This window comes from Microtus pennsylvanicus, chromosome 13, assembly GCF_037038515.1.
Source record: "Microtus pennsylvanicus isolate mMicPen1 chromosome 13, mMicPen1.hap1, whole genome shotgun sequence".
Taxonomy (NCBI): Eukaryota; Metazoa; Chordata; class Mammalia; order Rodentia; family Cricetidae; genus Microtus; species Microtus pennsylvanicus.
This window is the reverse complement of record NC_134591.1, coordinates 64643239-64662581: the sequence shown is the minus strand read 5'-3', so window position 1 is coordinate 64662581 and position 19343 is coordinate 64643239. Positions and strand designations below refer to the sequence as shown.

Here is a 19343-nt window from a genome sequence, read left to right as displayed (position 1 = left end):
CACATGGGTGCAGGGAAGCAACTCTGGTTTTCAGTAAGAACTGCAACTGCAGGCTAGGTGCTAGGTGGTGATGGCACACACGTTTAGTCCCCAACTGCAGGCTAGGTGGTGATGGCACACACCTATAGTTCCTGCAGAGGCAGGTGGATCTCTGTGAGCTCAAGGCCAACATGGTTTACTGGTTTACAGAATGAGTTCCAGGAAAGCTACTCAGAGAAATTCTGTCTTAAAAAACAAAAACAGAACCAGAAGTGTTCTATTTTGTTCGTTCTTTTGTAGCTTTGTTGTGTAGCTTTGGTTGGCCTCAAATTCACAAAGACTCACTTGCCTCTGCTTTGAGGGTGCTGGGATTAAAGGGGTGCACCACCAGATTTGGGTGCAACAAACACTCCTAAGAGCCAAGCCATCTCTCCAGCCCCCGTGTACTTCGTAGGAAGTCACAATCTCTCAAATTTGGTCTCACCTGTGTACTGGGGACTGTGAGGTTACTAGAAAGATTAAATAAGCTGTTACAATGAACTTCTTTCTTATGTCATTCAGCCACAGAGACAATTTTTAAGAGTTGCTATCTAAGCCAGCATGAATCCCTGTGAGTCTGACCTGGTCTGTGGGATATGTTGGGAGTTACTGGGGCATGTGGGAGGGGAAATCTGGGGCGTAGTCGATGTGATCAAGATACACTGTTTACATACATGAAATTGTAAAAGATAATTAAGACTTTTTTTGTTGTTTTCCTTTTTTTGTTTATTTATTTTATGATATTTATTGAGTTCTACATTTTTATCTGCTCCCCTCCCTGCCTCTCCCCTACTCCCTTCAATCCTCCCCCAAGATCCCCATGTTCCCAATTTATTCAGGAGATCTTATATTTTTCTACTTTCTACTCCCCATGTAGATTAGATCTATGTAAGTCTCTCTTAGTGTCTGCATTGTTGTCTAAGTTCTCTGGGATTGTGATTTGTAGGCTGGCTTTCTTTGCTTTATGTTTAAAAACCAGCTATGAGTGAGTACATGTGATAATTGTCTTTCTGTGTCTGGGTTATCTCCCTCAAAATAATGTTTTCTAGCTCCACCCATTTGCCTGCAAAATTCAAGCTGTCGCTATTTTTTTCTGTTGTGTAGTTTTCCACTGTGTAAATGTACTACATTTTTCTTATCTATTCTTTGGTTGAGGGGCATTTAGGTTGCTTCCAGGTTCTAGCTATGACAATAAAGCTGCTATGAACATAGTTGAGCACATGTCCTTGAGGCACAATTGAGCATCCTTTGGATATATACCCAAAAGTGGTATTACTGGGTCTTGAGGAAGGTTGTTTCCTAATTTTCTGAGAAATCACCACATTGACATCCAAAGGGGTTGTAGCAGCTTGTATTCCCACCAGCAATGCAGAAGAGTTCCCTTTTCCCCACAACCTCTCCAGCATAAGTTGTCATCAATGTTTTTGATCTTGGCCAGGTGTAAGATGAAATCTCAGAGTTGTTTTGATTTGCATTTCTCTGATGACTAAGGACATTGAAGTTGTTGTTTTTTCAAGACAGGGTTTCTCTGTGTAGCTTTGGGACCTGTTCTGGAACCCACTTTGTAGACCAGGCTGACCTCAAATTCAGAGATCCGCCTGCCTCTGCCTCTGAAGTGCTGACATTAAAGACATGTGCTACCACTACCCAGTCAATTAAAAGGCATTCTATTAAAAAAACTGTAATTTAGTAAAAGAAACACAGATAATTTGTATTACGGGGAGTGTAATGCTGTTATTTGCAAGAGCATCTAGTACTCAGATAGGGGCCAATACCACACCGATACCACACCAATGACAACGGGGTGGAAGTATCAAAAGATGTGGTCTAGAAGCCAGGCACGGTGACACACGCTTTTAATCCCAGCACTAGGAGGCAAAGGCAGAGAATTCTTGCCTGTGGAGGTCACAGGAAAACCTTTGAACTGGTTCTCTCCTATTATGAGGGTTCCAGGAACTAGACTCGGGCTGCTGGTCTTGGCAGCAGCCACCTTTACCCATAGAGTCATCTCATTGGTCCTCCCTTCTCTACTTTAAAAATAATTTTATTTGAATATTGTAAAATGGGAGATGGATACAGGAGAATGGAAAGGAAGACAGGACTTGAAGAAGCCTTTACACAAGGCCAAAGAATTTACATACTATCGTATTTGGGAGATGAAGGCCAAGGTAAACCTGGGCAACTTAACAAGACCCTGTCTCAAAATCAAAAAGGTAAAAATAAAAAAGCTATGTATGGATACAGCTTATGTATGTATGTATGTATGTATGTATGTATGTATGTATGTATTATGTATGTATACAGCTCAGTGGTAGTAGGAGAGCAAGAGGAGAAGGATGAAGATGAGCAGGGAAAATTTTGTTTACATATTAATGAACACCTTTTTTTTTAAATTCCAAGGCTAGGTTAGGCACAGTGGTTTGCTTGCAGAATTGGCACTTGGGAGGTGAAGGCAGAAAGATCCGGAGTATAATGTTATCCGTGGCTACACATCTAGATGAAGTACAACCTGAAGACCTGCGCTGTCAGAGATACTGATCGTGCCTAGCTGAAGAAGGTCGACATGTGATGTCAACTGTCAATGGATCAGAATGCCTGGCTGCTGGGAGGGTTTATAAGTTTTTTCCCATTGTTAAATAAACGAGTCTGCTGTATGTCTTCTACCTGACTCCCAGTGTCTGAGAAGTTGACTCTGTGCCTTCTCATCCCCTCCCCCAAGGAAGACGTTAGGACCCAGCAACATCTGGCACCCGGAACAGGGACTTCTAACATAGGTTGTGAGCTCGCCTGGTCAGACTCCTTTTTCATTCCAGCTATAATTTTTGTTTTGCCCAGAACAGGGTCTAGTCATCTTCCTCTCCTCACTCGCAGTTCTGCAGTGACCCCAAGACAGTGTGTTTTGGTGAAAAGGTCCCTTCAACAAGTAAGCACTGGGACCCCATCCTTCCCTTCTTTTGTGTTGTCTGTCATGTCTGTCATGTCTGCCCATTCGGTTAGGAAGGCACATTTTGGTTCACACGGTGTCTCCAAATCAGGGCTGACCCCTAGGATGCAGAAGCAAAGGCTGACCCCTAGGATGCAGAAGCAAAGCTTGATTCCCAAACACTGTCCCTCGTTTGGAGACAGTGTGGGCATTTGGCTGTGGCCTAAAGAACCACACAAGTCCCCCATCATCACTAGATATAAAAGTCTGATAGTTTCCCACCCCTGTTCACTGTTGATTGCCTGCTGTCCCCCTCAGAGGGATGCTGATACGCAGGACAGAGTGACCTGTTATCTGTGGAAGTGCCACATTCATCTCAGTGGGGAGAAGTGAGCTGCGGAGCAGCATGGGAAATGAGGGCCTAGAGGCTGGTGCTGGCCAGGCTTGAGGTCTCAGGGGTGCTGTCTGAGCCGTGGGTGTAGGTGACACTCCTAGGTGTGGCCTCAGAGGTAATAGGCTTCCCTAGCCTGGTGTGCAAAACCTTCTGGTGCCTGGCTTCCCACATGTGAGCAGCACAGGCATCCTCCCTGGCGCAGGCCACAGCACACAGGCCACAGTGAAGGCTCTCGGTCCCTCTTGGACCTCCGCTGAGCTGTGTGCCTGTCATCTGAGCCGCTGCTTCTTCCAGTGCTTCTGTGCTTCCAGATGGTCCTGACAGGTCTGTGACCCAGCAGATCTCACAGCAGTGCATGGAGGGAGGCCTCGGGCCGGCCTTGAGTTTCAGCAGCCTGCCCAAGAACAGTAGCGTATTGCTGGTAAAGTTGGGTCCCAGAGCCTGAGGCCTGAATCACCCCAGGGGTCCGAACCCACTGGAACCATCCCAGGTGCCTGCTGCTTCTGTGGGGCCTGCTGGGACTTCAGTGGGTAGTAGGAGCAGTGGCAGCTTGTGCCTGGCCATCAGAGAGAGGCTGCGGCAGGCTGCTCTGGTGTGTCCTCATAGCTCCTATCCCCTTTGACTCTCAGCAGCTGGTAGGTGGATGCAGCAGTGGCCACAGCTTTGTGCTGCTACTGCTGCTGGTCTATGCCCTTGGCTACCTGGGGCTGATCTTCAGTTAGGTGCTTCTCATCTGTCGCTGCGAGAGTCGTGGCCTAAAGGCCAGCCTCCTGAGTTGTGTGCTGGCACTTTGGACGACGAGGAGCAAGCCGTATGCTTTGGGGTGCATGCCTGCAATCTGCCTGCCTGGGTTCATCTTCCAGACACTGGAAGAGTAGAATGGCTAAGACAGTCGGTAAAGCACATGTGGCCTTTACTGGTCAATTTATAGAGACGCTCTTTCGTCAGAGTTCAATGATGTAAGGTTTATGTTGAAAATGTAGACAAAGGAAAAATTATCCTTGACCTTCAGATTGGTATTGTAGGAAATCGTGAAAATGATTTGGAGATCAAATGATATTTGTGTAGAGCTGGGGTGAAAAGTGTTGGGATTCATGGGGCAATGGAGATCCTAGAGCCCTTGACTGGTGACATGCCTTTAGTTGGAGCACCGTCCACCTCCTTCACATTCCTGGACTGGATGGTTTATCAGATACTATCATTTTGGATATAATATCAAACTGACAATCACTTGCCAAAAAACAAGATCTTCTCAGGGCTCCCTGCACTTCCAATAAAGATACAGCCCCATGCAGCCCCCTCCTCCACTCCCATCCCTCATGCCACCCTGGCCTTTTCAGATTCTAACAAACACTCAGAGGACTGAGCTCAGGTATCTGTCATGTATTAGATCTCACTAAACATCTATATCTCTTTACTTCTCAGAAAAGTTGTAGTCCCGACTCAATTAAAAATCAAAGCTGGCTTTAGATTTGGAGCATGGCTCTCTCCTTCTTTAAACCCAACATGTTGTTAGAAGAAAAATTTAGAGTTTCTGTCTCACATGAGAAGAGCCACCTGGTGTGGGACAGAAGAAAACCAAAAGTCTAGGGACTATTGTTGTCAAAACTGTTATCTCCCCAAAATACTATTTCTCTTTTTGACTCTTTAGTACCGTTTTTTGGTTAAGCAACTTAAGTATATATTAACAGGCTGATAGGTAGGTAGGTAAGTAGGTAGATATGACATGTATATTTAGTAGAATATTATTACATTTTTAATATGTCTATGCGTCTACATGTATGGCTCTGCCTATGCCTCTCAACAACTCAATAACTTTCTGGGTTCCTGGAAGACTTCCCACACCACTGGCAAACCCTACAATCCACAGGCACAAGCCACTGTGGAGAGACCAACAGAGCTCTCAAGGAGCTATTGGCCAGGACTATCTTGCCAGAGACTAGGAGAGATCCTCATCTGTCCTTAAAAAAGGTCCTTTTCTATATGAACTCTTTTAGATTTGATGACGGGGAGCTCAGTCCAGCTTACAAGCACTGGGCATCTTTGCCAAGGAACACACCCCTGTCCCTGGGGAGATGGAGAGATCCTATCTCCCTCCAGCCCCCCTAACCCGTGGAAGAGGGTATGCTTGTGTTTTCCCTCAGGCTGCCACAACAGGTCCCAATAAGAGATATACACCCAGTCACGGATCAGCACGCTTCCACCAAGGAGGGAATAACCAAGAATGGGTAATGTATATACTCCCCTCTCTTGTTCTCATTGCCCCCCAAATTGATTATTTTTAATAATAATTAAAAATAATTCCTCATTTAAAAAAATTTGGCATAATATAAAAAGGTTATTGGATCCTTCCTGGATGTTCACATATTCATTAATTGGTGGGGTGTTATTGTTAAGTCTTATTCTCTTTAAATGTCTCATGCAGATCCAACATCAGGGGACAAAAACTAAGGTGACTTCTCAGGTGTTAATGGTTCTCTTGCAGTCCTCTACAGGAGGTTATGCATGCCTGGTGTGTGTGTGTGTGAGTGTTTTGTTTTAGTTTTTTGGTGTTTTGTTTATTTGTTTGTTTTTCGAGTTACTTTGTGTAGCTTTGGTGCCTGTCCTGGAACTAGCTCTTGTAGACCAGGCTGGCCTTGAACTCACAGAGATCCTCCTGCCTCTGCCTCCCAAGTGTTAGGATCAAAGACGTGCGCCAGCACCCAGCATCAAGCCTGGTTATTTGTAAGTCAAACAGTTACTGCCTACTCCCCTAATCCTGACAGCTCTCCAGGAATGTATGCTCTTCTAGGGATGGCAGTCAAAGACGGGTAAGAGTTTGTTTGGCAGGACAACCTAAGACAGGCATAGTTCAGTTGCTGAGCCCTCCTGAGACAGGGTCAACAAGACCTGAGCAAAGAACTATGACTCCACTGAGCACCCATGTAATAAAAAGAAAGGGTGGATACGTAGGAAGTTAAGGCCTATAGGACCAAAAGGAGCAAACCCAGAGACCGCAGTGCTCTCAAGAGGTCCTGATCACGCCTAGCCACAGGCGCTGTCAGAGGTCCTGATCGTTCCTAGCCAATGAGGAACAACCATGAGCTGTCATCTGTCAACGAGTCAGAATGCCTGGGTATAAGATTTTTTCCCCATTGTTGAGTCTACTGTATACCTTCTACCTGATTCCCAGCTCTTGAGAAGTTGACATTGCACCTTATATCCCCTCTTCCTCCTCTGAGGAAGACGTTATCTTCCTTATCTCAATAATAAACCAAAAATTCCAAATTAGAACAGGTATGGTGGCAGCATTTGGGAGGCTCAGGGCCAGCCTGGGTTACACAGTAAGTTCTAAGCCAGCCTATCTCTAAACAAAAAAATTTCAAAGTTCAGAATTACAGCCAGGCAGTGGGACAGGAAGACAGAGGCAGGCGGATCTCTGTGAGTTCAAGGCCAGCCTGGTCTACAAAGTGAGTTCCAGGACAGCCAGGGCAGTTCCAGGACAGGAACCAAAAAGCTACGGAGAAACTCTGTCTCGAAAATTAAAAAAAAAAAAAAAGGTAATAAATGAGTACTTTGAGTCTTACTGACTTTTCTTCAGGAAAGTTATTTCCTGTCTCTGAGCTTTCATTTGTTCATCTGAAAAATGGGACTATAACTTCCTAGATGTGTACAAGTATTTGGTGATATTAAATGAAATTATTCAACATTTCACTGAGAACTGGCATAAAACAGGTAATCAACAAGTATGAGTTCCCCTCTCAGGCTCTCTCCACTGTCCACTCAAAACTTAGTTCTTCCTATCTCTTTTGGTAGATTATTAGCTCCTGGAAATCAGGGGCCTTCTCCTCTTGTTTCTATATCTTCACAATATCCAGCATATAAAATATATTCAATCCATGTTCGTTGAATGAATAAAGGTCAGTTAGCACCCTAATGTGATGAACTCTTGTTTTCTTGGGTAAAAGCTGACCCTGGCCCTTAGATCAGCCTCCAAGATAGGAGTGGTTTAATCACAAGTGGGAAAGTTCACAACAGCCTCCACCAGTGCTGGAAACCATCTGAGAGGGGGCAGGACTCCTGCTGAGTGGCTGGTCTCTGTCCTATGCAGAAGGAAGCAGTGAGGCTCTGCAGCTTTCCTGTGCTGCAGTGCTCCTACGGTGCTCCTGCAGTGCTCCTGCGGTGCTGCTGCGCTGCTGGTGGTGTCTTTGTGTAAGGCAGGCAGTGGCAACAGGTTCCTTCTCCATGATGTCCCATCCAGGGTTCACTAAGCCTTGGGTCAACTGAGACAGGCCCTCCCTGTGCTAGCTGAAGGTTTAGGGGTCTCAGACTCCGTATATCATCTGATCACAGAGCTGTGTCTCCTTGGGTTCCTACTTTAAAGGTAGGCAATATCACTATCCAGGGGAATCCAGGCTTTCTGATATTTCTTTGCTGTCACTAGGAGCAGTGAGTGTTGGAAATAATTCGCAAGAAATGCCTTTGCTAAAGAAGATCATTTAAAGTGGCATTTCGACAGAGGTGTTTATGAGAGCTGGGATAGTAATAGACAAATGCAGGGCTAGTCCAAGCATCTGCCTTTTCCAAACCTCAGCTTCAAGCAAATGTCAGCTTGATTAAGAATGGAATCATCCAAACTACATGCAAATACCCCACCCAAGGTAGTCTCACTAATTTAGCCTCTATCTATCTATCTATCTATCTATCTATCTATCTATCTATCTATCTACCTACCTACCTACCTATCTATCTATCTATCTATCTATCTATCTATCTATCTATCTATCTATCTATCTATCTATCTATCTATCTATGGATTTAGCTCAGCTCTGAACAGACTAGACAGACTGGGCTAATTCCTGTTTTCCTCCTAGAAAAGAATGGCTCCAGCTACCATTTGTGTCACTGTGTGTTCACACAGCTTGCAGAACTCTTAATACTCCAGAGACTGCAGAAGCAATTTGTACCCTGATCTTGGACCTGGGGGCTTGCAGCACAATTAGATGTGTACCAGGGTAGACACGCCAGCCAGAATCTCTATGAGTGCACCCTTTGGGAAGATCACGGTAGGGTGTTGGGTAGACAGACTACTGGCACGTGTGAGGCTTCAACAAAGTCAGGCTCCACGGAACAGATCGTCTAATTACAGGAGCATTCCTCGACCCAAGATGCTGCTCGGAACTTCCCACTGCACACAGAGAATTTCTGCTCTGTCACTGCATCTGCAGTTTCTGCTGCAGCCCCTGCATGCCACCCTTCCCTCACATGCTTTTGAAGCAGGTGGAGGGGAAGATAGGACCTAGAAGGTGGTGGCAGATGACGAGATGGTAGAGGGGAAGAAGATGAACCAAAAAAAGAGCCTTTCTTTGAGAAGAGAGCAGGGGATACATTTTCACATCACCGAGGGAAGGCAGATGGGGGAGAAATAGGAACATGGAGGAGAGGGAAACTAAATAAAGAACACCAACGACCCCTGAGGGCAAAGCACAGGCTCTCCAAGGCACTCACTCAGGCTGCCCAGCTGTCGGATGACATTTGCCAGGGTGATGTTGGTCCTGCATTCCAGCTCGCTTGTATCGCTAGGCAACGTCTGACGGCACAGGTGCCTTGGCTCGATGTTCCTGGTTACTAACGGCATGGTGGACCTGCTTCAGGCAATGTTCTCAATGATGAAAAACAACCTTAAAAAGAAAAAACAGGAAAACAGTACTCAACCACAGATTCCAGGCACATTGGGCAGTGTTGAGTCTTCTCCTTTCCCTTTTCAGTACTGTTCTGATCTAAACAGTTTTGCTGTTGTTTTGTTTGTTAAATCTTTACTCCCCTGTCTGCCTTCTAGTTTAAGCATCTCACCTTCTTTTCAAGGGTTACTAAAGAGTCTTACTATAAGTTTAGAAATTCTGAACTGGTGATGTCATGGAGGCAATGAAAACCTTCAAGTAGCAATTACTGCTCTAACCAATAAGAGCCCTCCAGACAAAGAGGCTCGGTCAGAAAACAGCAGGTACAAGACAGTGAGTGGTACATATGCTATCCTTGGGGTATCCGCAACCAATACAGATCAGATTGTAGGCCACCAGTTACAAGGTTCAAAAACATCCTCCTATGGCAAGGAATGCAACCATGGTACTTACCTAGCACGCATGAGACCCCAGGTTTGAGCCCCAAACCCAACATGGCCTGAACTAGACATGGTGGTGCACATGAGAAGAAGTACGAAAGTTCAGTCATGCTCAGCTAAATAGAGTCCAAGGCCAGACTGAGTTCCTTTTCTAAAGGAAAAATTAAAAAAAAAGAAAAAGAAAAAAAACAAAGGCAGCCTTCCTCACTTTCATCTGATACTCTCCTCAATGAATTCAGCTGCCAGTGATTCCACAGATAAGCCTCTGTATGCAACTTCTCTAGATCTTCCTGGATGATGACTGGTAACATACAACTAAATACTGGCTGCCAGGTCTATGAACCTACCAAAGTTTAGTCTGTAAATTGACAGAACGAAGGAAAATCAAGAAAAAATTTACATGCTCAATACGTCAACCAGGATGTTGAACCATCTGTGTTTTAAGACTCCCTGGCCCTCTACTGAATTCTATACACCTGGGCCAAGACCTGCAGCGTGTGTCTGGAACAGATGCGGAAACCTTCCATTACTGTTTCTCATCCTGGTAGCTGAGCCCTTTCCCAAGGTGTCCACCTCACAGGCCGGCACTTCAGGCTCACATGGAGCTATTATTTAGATTTACCAAATTCCTACATTACTAATTCAAGGAGAAAATGGTTATGATCAGAGCAGTCAAGTCACAGCAGACAGGCCTTGTTTTCATATCTTAGGAAAATATAAAGAAATCTAAAATGTCTTAACAGCATTTGTGCAAGGGGAAATGGAAAATTCACATAAAATGAAAAGGCACAAAGACAGGCAACTACAGAAACTCCTCAACCATAAATTCCTAAGAAGAAGAGGAGGAAAAGGAAGAGTCAGGTTTACTCACTTCAACTCCTAAAACACCAGCTCATCACCAGAGTTGTTTGCGAACACAAAATGCTTACAGCAAGCTAATTACTGCAGAGACTAAAAGAAAACCCGCATGTTGTTTCACCCAAAACAAAAACCCCAAACTAACAAGTACACGGAGGCAGTGGGACCCTCTGGAACAGGCTGCTCCTTGTTATGGACATTCTGGTCTTCTACAAGTAAAAATAAAACAGGAAGCCAGCAGCCTGGGGAACAAGATTTCCTGTCACCAGCAGCAACAGCCTAGGGACTAAAAGAACCAGCTGTTTGCTTCTAACTTTGAACCTCCCTAACGGTCACTGTGTGGCAACTGTGCCTATCTTTGGGTGCAGAGGTGTTTCCTGAATACTTGTCCACTGTCTTAGGAAATGACTTCATTCCATATCTCTATTAAGACCCACCAGGTTTTTAACCCAAACTCCAGACTTTCGAGTTTAACTCTTTCCATCTCCTACTTAAAGCAAATGGTATCAGGTACAAAGATAAGACGCACATTTACATTCAATAACACATGTTGATTAATGAAACTTAACCACGGTAAGAAGAATCTAGAACAGGAAAGGAGGTGGGAATTAAACACAGCTGAGCCAGTGCAATGGCTGAGTGCGTGAATACGCGCTGCCAAGCGTGACAGCCTAAATTCAACCCCAGAATACGATCCACATGCTGCAAAGAACCAACTTCTGGGGCTAGAGAGACGGTGGCGCAGGGGCTAAGAGCACTTAATGCAGTGGTGGCGCACGCCTTTAATCCCAGCACCCAGGAGGCAGAGTCAGGCGGATCTCTGAATTTGAGGCCAGGCTGAGTTCCAGGACAGCCAGGGATATAGAGAGAAACCTTTGTCTAAAAAAAACAAAAGTAAATAAGTAAATATAAAAAGGACAGAGTAAGAGAAAAAATACGTTAATATCTATCAAACAATCAGAAAAGCAGGTCTGCTATTTCTTTTAAATGATGGTTCTTTTGACTGGGTGTGCCAGGCCTTTAATCTCAGCACTTCGGAGGCAAGGCAGGTAACATATGGGTTGGGGTCTGCCTGATCTATAGACAAGTTCAGGATAGGCAAAGTTACACAGAAAAACAAACAGAAAAAACATTTTTTGTGCTTGCAATAAGGCTCAGCAGTTAAGAGCACTGGCTGCTCTTCCAGAGGACATGGGTTCTAACCCCAGCACACAGTGATTCACAACCATCTCTAACACTAGTTACCAGGTGATCTGACGCTCTCTTTGGCCTTTGAGGACACTGTACTCAAATAGTGCACAGACACACATGCAGGCAAAACACCCACATACTTAAAAATAAATCTGGGAGCTGGGGGAGTGGGGCATTTTTCAAAGACATCAAAAAGAGACAAGATTGTCTGCTATATGAATTACCTATACCAACTGCTGATTTTTCTTCTAGATAATCAAGGATTGGTTGTCTTCTATATAAGAAGCATGAAATCATGCATACCCTGAACCACACTAGTAATTTGACAAAAGAAAAAAAAATCCTACATTTGAATGACAATAAACATAGACATAGTAAACAGATTTCAGCCTTCAGAAAATACAGGGAGCCGGGAGGCAGTGGTGCACACCTTTAATCCCGGCAGGGGGGGGGGGGCGGGCAGAAGCAGGTGGATCTCTGTGAGTTCAAGGCCAGCCTGGTCTACAAAATGAGTTCCAGGACAGCAAGGACAGTTACATGGAGAAACATTGTCTCGAAAAGAACCAAAAAAGAGGAAAAGAAAAAAAATACATGGGTTTTGGAGTTAGGGCATACATGAGTTGCTCTCTTGACTTTGTTATTTCATAATTGTGATCTTCAATGATTTTTTTTTCTTTTTTTTTTTCTTTTTTTTTTTTTTTCGAGACAGGGTTTCTCTGTAGCTTTGAAGCCTGTCCTAGAACTAGCTCTTGTAGCCCAGGCTGGTCTCGGACCCATAGAGATTCACCTGCCTCTGCCTCCTGAGTGCTGGGATTAAAGACATGCATCACCACTGCCTGGCTAAACTTTTTTTTTTTTGGTGGGGGGGGCGGTTTCGAGACAGGGTTTCTCTGTAGCTTCAATGATTTTTCTATAGACACTGAAAAAAATCTATCTAAAATTCCCTCTATAGAGCTTAAAGCAAGGGGACAGTTATTTGTAGTTCCACAGATCCTAGGCAAATCTTCCTACTGAATGAATTCTATTCATTGATAAATATTTAAAAACACTTTAAACCATAGACATATTACATAGTTGAATGCAGCATTCACATAAAAAATTTAAAGATGAAACCCTAGACTTCAATGAACTTGATGGGTTTTCCCCTGAAGCTGCCCCTAGCTATACTCTCAGACCTCCTGAAATACAGTGCTCTCCTCCAGTCTCTCACAACTGTGCTCCTCATCTAAAGCACAGAACAAAAGAAATGATTAGAGCGACTGTTTTCTCAATTTTCCTCAAGACTGTACATAAGGAATACCACTGTAGATGCCCCAGAGAAGTTAACAGCTCACACACTACAGGTGCCCACAGCATCCGGCTTTCCCGTCTCCCTTCTCTTGTGGAAATCTAGTCACAGAGGCTCCTCTGCCATAGAAGTCCTGCTCTACTGGGGAACTGGGAGAACACTGGGTTTTGAAGAACCTCTGAGACGAAGGTTCTAATCTGCATTTTAGACAGATCATTCAACTGTAAGGACAAAGGCTACGCAGGCAGAGGCTGGAGGTAGAAGATCAACTGAGAAACCTCACAGGATCAGGAGAGTAGACTCAGAGACCCATCACACCCCAGCTAGCACTTATGAACCGAGAAGCCAGAGAGGTTGCAGGAGTGAGTCTAGCCCATCAGTCTCACCTGTTGCTCTTTCTATACTGTTCCGCACAGTTATAGTAACAGAGCGGTAACATGTATGCTCCTTCAGTAAAGGTGTCATTAAAACCTTAAATGCTAGTGCTAGAGAGAAATGTAAACAAAGTAAGGAGAACCAAAAAAGTGATTCTTGGTCAGGAAAAAGATATGAGAGCTGGGGATACACCTCAGAGGTGGAACACTTGGCCAGCATGCAATAGACCCTGGGTTTTAACCCCAACATCACTTAAAAAAAGAAAAAGGCAGGCTCCAAAGCCACAGAGAAACCCTGCCTCGAAAAACCAAAAAAAAAAAAAAAAAAAAAAAAAGGCTAACATTCTAAATACAGGAAAGAGTGAAATACCCTGTTTTTTAATGGAAACAGTAAATGTCCTTTCCAGTCATATTTGATTTTTTCTTTATTGTGCAGGCGTTTGTGTGGTGCACAAGTAAGTGTACACGTGCATACACAGATGCTAAAGGAGGTCACCGGGTATCCTCCCTTATTGCTCTCCTCTATTTCTTAGTACCTGGAGACAGTGTTTCCTCAAACCTGAACCTGCTGGTGTGACTAGACTGGCTGACCAGTGAGCATCCCAGGATCCTGTCCCCACCCCACATCGCTGGGGTTATAGGTATACATGACCATACCTTAGCTCTTACATGGGTGCTGGAGATTTGAACTTGAGTTCTTACGCCTGCACAGCAAGAGCTCTTACCCACTGAGGCCTCTCTCCAGTCCTTTGTCATATAGTACTTTTGATTAGGAAAAGCTCATGATATAGCAGTGCTGCTAATCTGGGGATTTGAGGAAGTCTTATCTTGAGAGCTGTTACGCTGTTACATAAAAAGTGAATTAGAACTGTCAAAAATATACAAAGTTACAGAGAAGTAAATTTCAATTTATCTTGTTCTTTATAACTAGAGCTGCTCTATATATGAGTACTCTTTTGATAAAATTATGATCTTTCAGCCTTCGGATGACCAGCTGTCAGGCATGCTGAGGGAGGAATTCCTAGACTATGAGAAGAAACTGGGAGGAGCTTGGAATAACACAAGGCTGGGCTGGCGAGACAGCTTAGAGGTTGAGCGCTTGTACTGCTCATGTGTGGTCTTTGAATTGTTCTCAGCATCCACATCAGGGGGCTCAAAATCACCTGCAACTCCAGATCCTGGAGATCTAACACCCTTTTCTAGACTTCATGGGCATCTATATGCACATATATACATATGTACATACCCACCTACACCCTCATACATAATTAAAAACAAAAACTTAGGGGCTGGAGAGATGGTTCAGCAGCTAAGAGCACACTAGCTGCTCTTTCAGAGGACTTGAGTTCAGCTCCCAGCACCCACATGGTGGCTCCTAACCATCTGTAACTCTGGTTCCAAGGGATCTGATGCTTTCTTCTGTCCTCTGAGGGCACCAGGCACACATGAAGGGCCCAGACATATATGCAGGCAAAACCCCCATACACATACTTTTTTTTTCAATTAAAATATGGTTCATCCCCATCTTCACAAAAGGGAAGGAGGAAAGGGAACTGAGAGGTCAAACTGGATAACATCTATGTGCATCTAAGTCAAGGATGCAGGATGTGAGGGTGGTCTGGCTGAGACATCTGTCGGTCTCCCCACTGATTGCCAGGGTGATCTGGATGATCAGGCTGGCTGGGCAGGTGTCCCCTTACTCCATCACAGCCTCATGCCTGGCCCTCCCAAAGCTGTATGCTCCCTCCAACCACACAGATAAACACCAGGACTATATGAGCTGCACTTCCCTGCTAGAAAGCCCAAAAACACTCTCAAAGATGTGGGTTGGGGATATATCTTGGTGGTAAAGTGTTAAAGCACTTATATAGCATGTACCTAAGGCACTAGGTTTAATCCCCATCACTACACACACACACACACACACACACACGTTGTAATTCTGTAGGCCTCAGTCTCCTCTTCAACTACAAAATAAAAAACTAAGACAAATGATCTTTGAGAAATTTTCAAGGCCAGACATGTACACGCCAATTTCCAGGGGAGACAGAGGCAGCAAGGATACACGGGAGCTCAAGGTCAGCCTGGGCAACACTGTAATAGTAGGCCTGCCAGGGCTATATCACAAGACCCTGTCCCACCAACCCCTGCTCCCCATAGATCTCTGACTTTGAGAATGTCTGGATTTGCTTCTCAGTTGTTCTAACCCCCATACCTGGTCAACACCACTTGTGCTCTAAACCAGGTAAGAGAGTCTAGATGCTGTGACCAGGACATATGAGATACACAATTGGTGCGGTGTATTCTAAAGAGAATACAGGGGTTAAGCTACTTATATTCTAGGAGGGTCCCAGACCAATCTGAGAGAACAAAATAATACCTGAAGAAGTCCAAAAGAAAAAGGTAGCTCTGGACCAGTTCCACATATTCAGGACAGATCTAGAAGCTATCCCTATATCCACCCCTAGCAAGTTTCAGCCTAGGGGAATAAGTCCAACCACAAATAAAAAAAAAATCTCACCCATCCATCCATCCCTCCCTAGCCAGGACTGGCAGTGTACCAAAAAACAGTCCAGATATTGACACCATGATAGATTTTTAAAGTTAAACTGGAGAGAAACCCTTCCAGATCTCCCTCAGAGAGACACTTCAAGTATGCACACTAGAGAATACCATGGAATATTTACATATCACATTTGGTCAGGAAAATGTGCAGATCTGCTTTCTGATCTTCCACAATTCTGTTGGCAACACCACTGGGTAGTTGTGGGGAGATGCAGTGCTTAGGGGCAGAAGAATGTTCCGCTCTGTGTGAGAGGAAGAGGAAGCAACAGTGTGTGTTCCATACTCTGAACTCCTGCTAATTACCGCCAGTCCTTTTGAGCTGATGTGATAAACAACCAAAAAACAATGATGCTCTGAGAGCCAAGGTCACTGACAACACCTACAGATTTCTACAGGCAAATCCTAAAGTCAGGTGTGTGAGAGCCACAACCATAACCATCACAAGGAAATGCTTCTCAAGGCAGTTCCTCTTTGAATCAGTCCTTGGTCCTGGTCAGCAGTCAGGGGACAAGACTTGTGGGGATGCTGTGTGAGGTAACCAGGACTTCTGCTTTCACTTCTACTTTTCCCACAGTCCACAGTTAACAGTGCTCTGAAAGGGGCAAACAAGACATTTACTTTGTATAGTTACCTCTCGCAAAAGGCAAATTTCCTTGTTTAAAATGCTTAAATCTGTTCAATCAGAATTGCTATGCTTTATTAGCTGAATGTGGGCACATGACTGTACTCTCAGCACTCAGAAGGTGGGGGTAAGAATTCAAGGCTGTCCTTGGCTACCTAAGACCTTGTTACAACATTTCAACATTATTGAAAAAACAAATAATCATCTGACTTTAAGAAAATAGTCTTACGATAGTACATAGGTGGTATAATAAAACATCTAAAATATGACAATGGGCTGGAGAGATGGCTTAGTGGTTAAGTCTTCCAAAAGACCTAAGTTTGATTCCCAGCATCCACATGAGATGATTCACAGACGCGCGCGCGCGCGCACACACACACACACAATCTTAAAAGCACAACTGTTGACACAGCAGTCCTCACTATCATGCAGCAAGGACAAGGAAGAAAGCTTCCTCAAAGGCTTAAGCATACACCCACTTCCTGCTGAAACACAGGGCGGAGCTGAACTGACAAATATAACCACTCTTTCCAAACACGAGGCATTACTGACAAATCAGGATAGGTCACTAAAACAACGTCCAAGAGACAGCAGGACAGAGAAAACATGACTGTAAACACAAAGCAAGGGAGCCTGTGATCCAAAACTAAGAGAAATCTCCCACTTGATAGAGGAATGACCTCTGGCCTATATGCAGTCAATGTAAAGAAGTTTCCTGTCCTTTACCTTGGCTGAGACACACCTAGGAAACAACTCCTTGATTTCACTGCATATGCCTGAGCACACTGTAAATCCACCAAAGATCATCTTTGGTGATTCCAGAACTTCCCACCAGTCTCGGAGCGAGTCCACCTCTCAGGCTCACCTTCATCATAGCTGTATTCTCAAAACTAAAACTGGGGAGTACCTTCTTCTTCAAAATTAATTTCGTCTAGAAATTTTCTCATAAGTGAATTTTCTCATAATAAAATTAGACTTTATTTTCAGAAAAATAGGATTCACCTTGTATCCCAAAAGATAATGCATTGAAATTGTGAGTTAGAAACCTGAATCCCAGTTCTTAATCTAATGATGACTGGAAATTAGGAATAAAATTTTAGTTTGTCTGGTTAGTTTAGTTGTAGTGTACACTAAAAAAATGTTCAGAAGATGTTATATGGGATGGAGACTTGTATTCTCAGCTCTGGAAAAAGAATTTCTCTCACTTCTTTAATTTTTTATCAATTGTAAAAGGTTCTGATCATAGAACATTTCTCATATCCCCATTTTGGCCCAGTTCCCTTTTACAGAGCCACTGAACATCAAAATGATTCTCTGTTACAAAGTTCAGTTTACTTTCCTAACTAATGTTAATTTCCAGTAAAATCCATATTGTCAAATGGTATGGTCTGAAATACTTAAAGCTACCCATCACCTAAATTAGCACCTTTTTTTGCTTTGTGTGAGACCCTTAGGTGCTGGCCTTGGCTGGCCTGGAACCCACTATGTCGACCAGGCTTACCTGAACTCACAGACATCCACCTGCCTCTGCCCTGAGTGCTAGGATTAAAGTTATGCACTACTATGCCAGGCCACAAATCAGTCTTAATTAAATAAATACATATTATAAATAATTTCCCTCATGTTATAAGTCTTTTTCCTAGCATTCCTAGTGATCAGATTTCTTTCATCACTTAAACATTAAATCACACGAGACTCCCATCAAGGCTCAGGGAACACTGTTTAAGAAAGAAAGCACCGAGCAGTAGTGGCACATGCCTTTAAGCCCAGCACCCAGGAAGCAGAAACAGGCAGATTTCTGTGAGTTTAAGGCCACCTTGGTCTACAGACAGTTCCAGGACAGTCAGAGCTACATAGAGAAATTCTGTCTCAAAAATCAAGTTAAAAAAAAAAAAAGGAAAAAAGAAGAATGTTTCCAGAGGGAGAAGGAAATGGTATGGAATGCTGACTTCCAAGAATAACCTGTCCAATGCACTCTGAACACACAGCAACTGAAATTGGACCAGCACATCTACTATCTGAGCTGGAGGCTAAACCCGCAGACACTTCCACATGTGTGCCATGGCACGCACAAGTCCCCACCCACTCACCCATCCAATATAAATAAATGCAAAAAAAAATTTTTTTTTGAAACAGGGTTTCTCTCTACATAATTCCTGGCTGGCCTGGAGCTCACTATATAGACGAAGCTAACCTCAAACTCATAGAGATCCTCCTGCTTCTACCTTCCAAATGCCGGGGTTAAAGAAATTTGACATCATGCTTCAGTTGGGGAAAAAAAAAAGTAAAACATTAAAACAGTAGGAGAACTAATTAAAAACAGGAAGGCAATCAATTCAAGTGGGAGAGGAATAAGAAAGGGTACAGGGAGGTGAATATGATCAAAATCCATCACATGCATGTAGGGAGGAAAGTGGGAAGATGGCTTAGATATAAAGCTCAAGCCTGAGGATCTGAGTTCCCCCACAGCCAAAAGCTCTTGCAGTCTCAGCACTGGGGAGATAGAAGTAAGGATGACCCAAACTTCTAATCTTCCCGCCTCCACTATCTCCCAAATTCCTGGACTGCAAGCATGTCACTGGGTCTGGTTTATGTAGTGCTGGGGATTGAACCCAGGGTCTTGTGCATATTAAGCAGACACTCTACCAGTCCACAGCCAGTGTTTACACAGGACTCATCTCACTTCCCACTTCAGAGTTAGAGAGAGTGGGACTAAATATAACCTTTCTACCTCGGCTCACACAAGTGGCAGTTAGGACAGTAGGGGCCAAACTCCCGACAGACAAGCCGCTGAAGTGCCCACTGGTGGGTAAGGTGTGGAGGCATGCAAAACTAGAGGGAAGGAGCTAATCAGGGCGGAACTGCTCATCAGGCACCGAGTCTCATCTCAGCCACTGTCTAAACCCTCACTTTAACCGCCGTCTCACTTTGTATTTCAAACTTCTCTATGCAGTAACTACTCCCTCTCTGGACATGAACAGCCAAAAAAGTAACTGACTTTACACAACTG

General features: G+C 44.1%; 1 protein-coding gene across 4 annotated transcripts in view; it reads right to left on the bottom strand.

Annotated features, from left to right (window-relative positions):
* Wasf2 (WASP family member 2) overlaps positions 1-19343 on the bottom strand; it is a 74600-nt gene that overhangs the window by 17631 nt on the left and 37626 nt on the right. For 3 of the 4 annotated variants that reach the window (XM_075944642.1, XM_075944643.1, XM_075944645.1), the window contains exon 2: positions 8823-8995. In XM_075944642.1, coding sequence (XP_075800757.1) covers positions 8823-8952 — 130 coding nt within the window. In that variant the 5' untranslated portion in view covers positions 8953-8995. Of the gene's footprint in view, positions 1-8822; positions 8996-10306; positions 10504-19343 lie in introns of those variants that run through there. The other variant, XM_075944644.1, reaches the window with a different exon arrangement.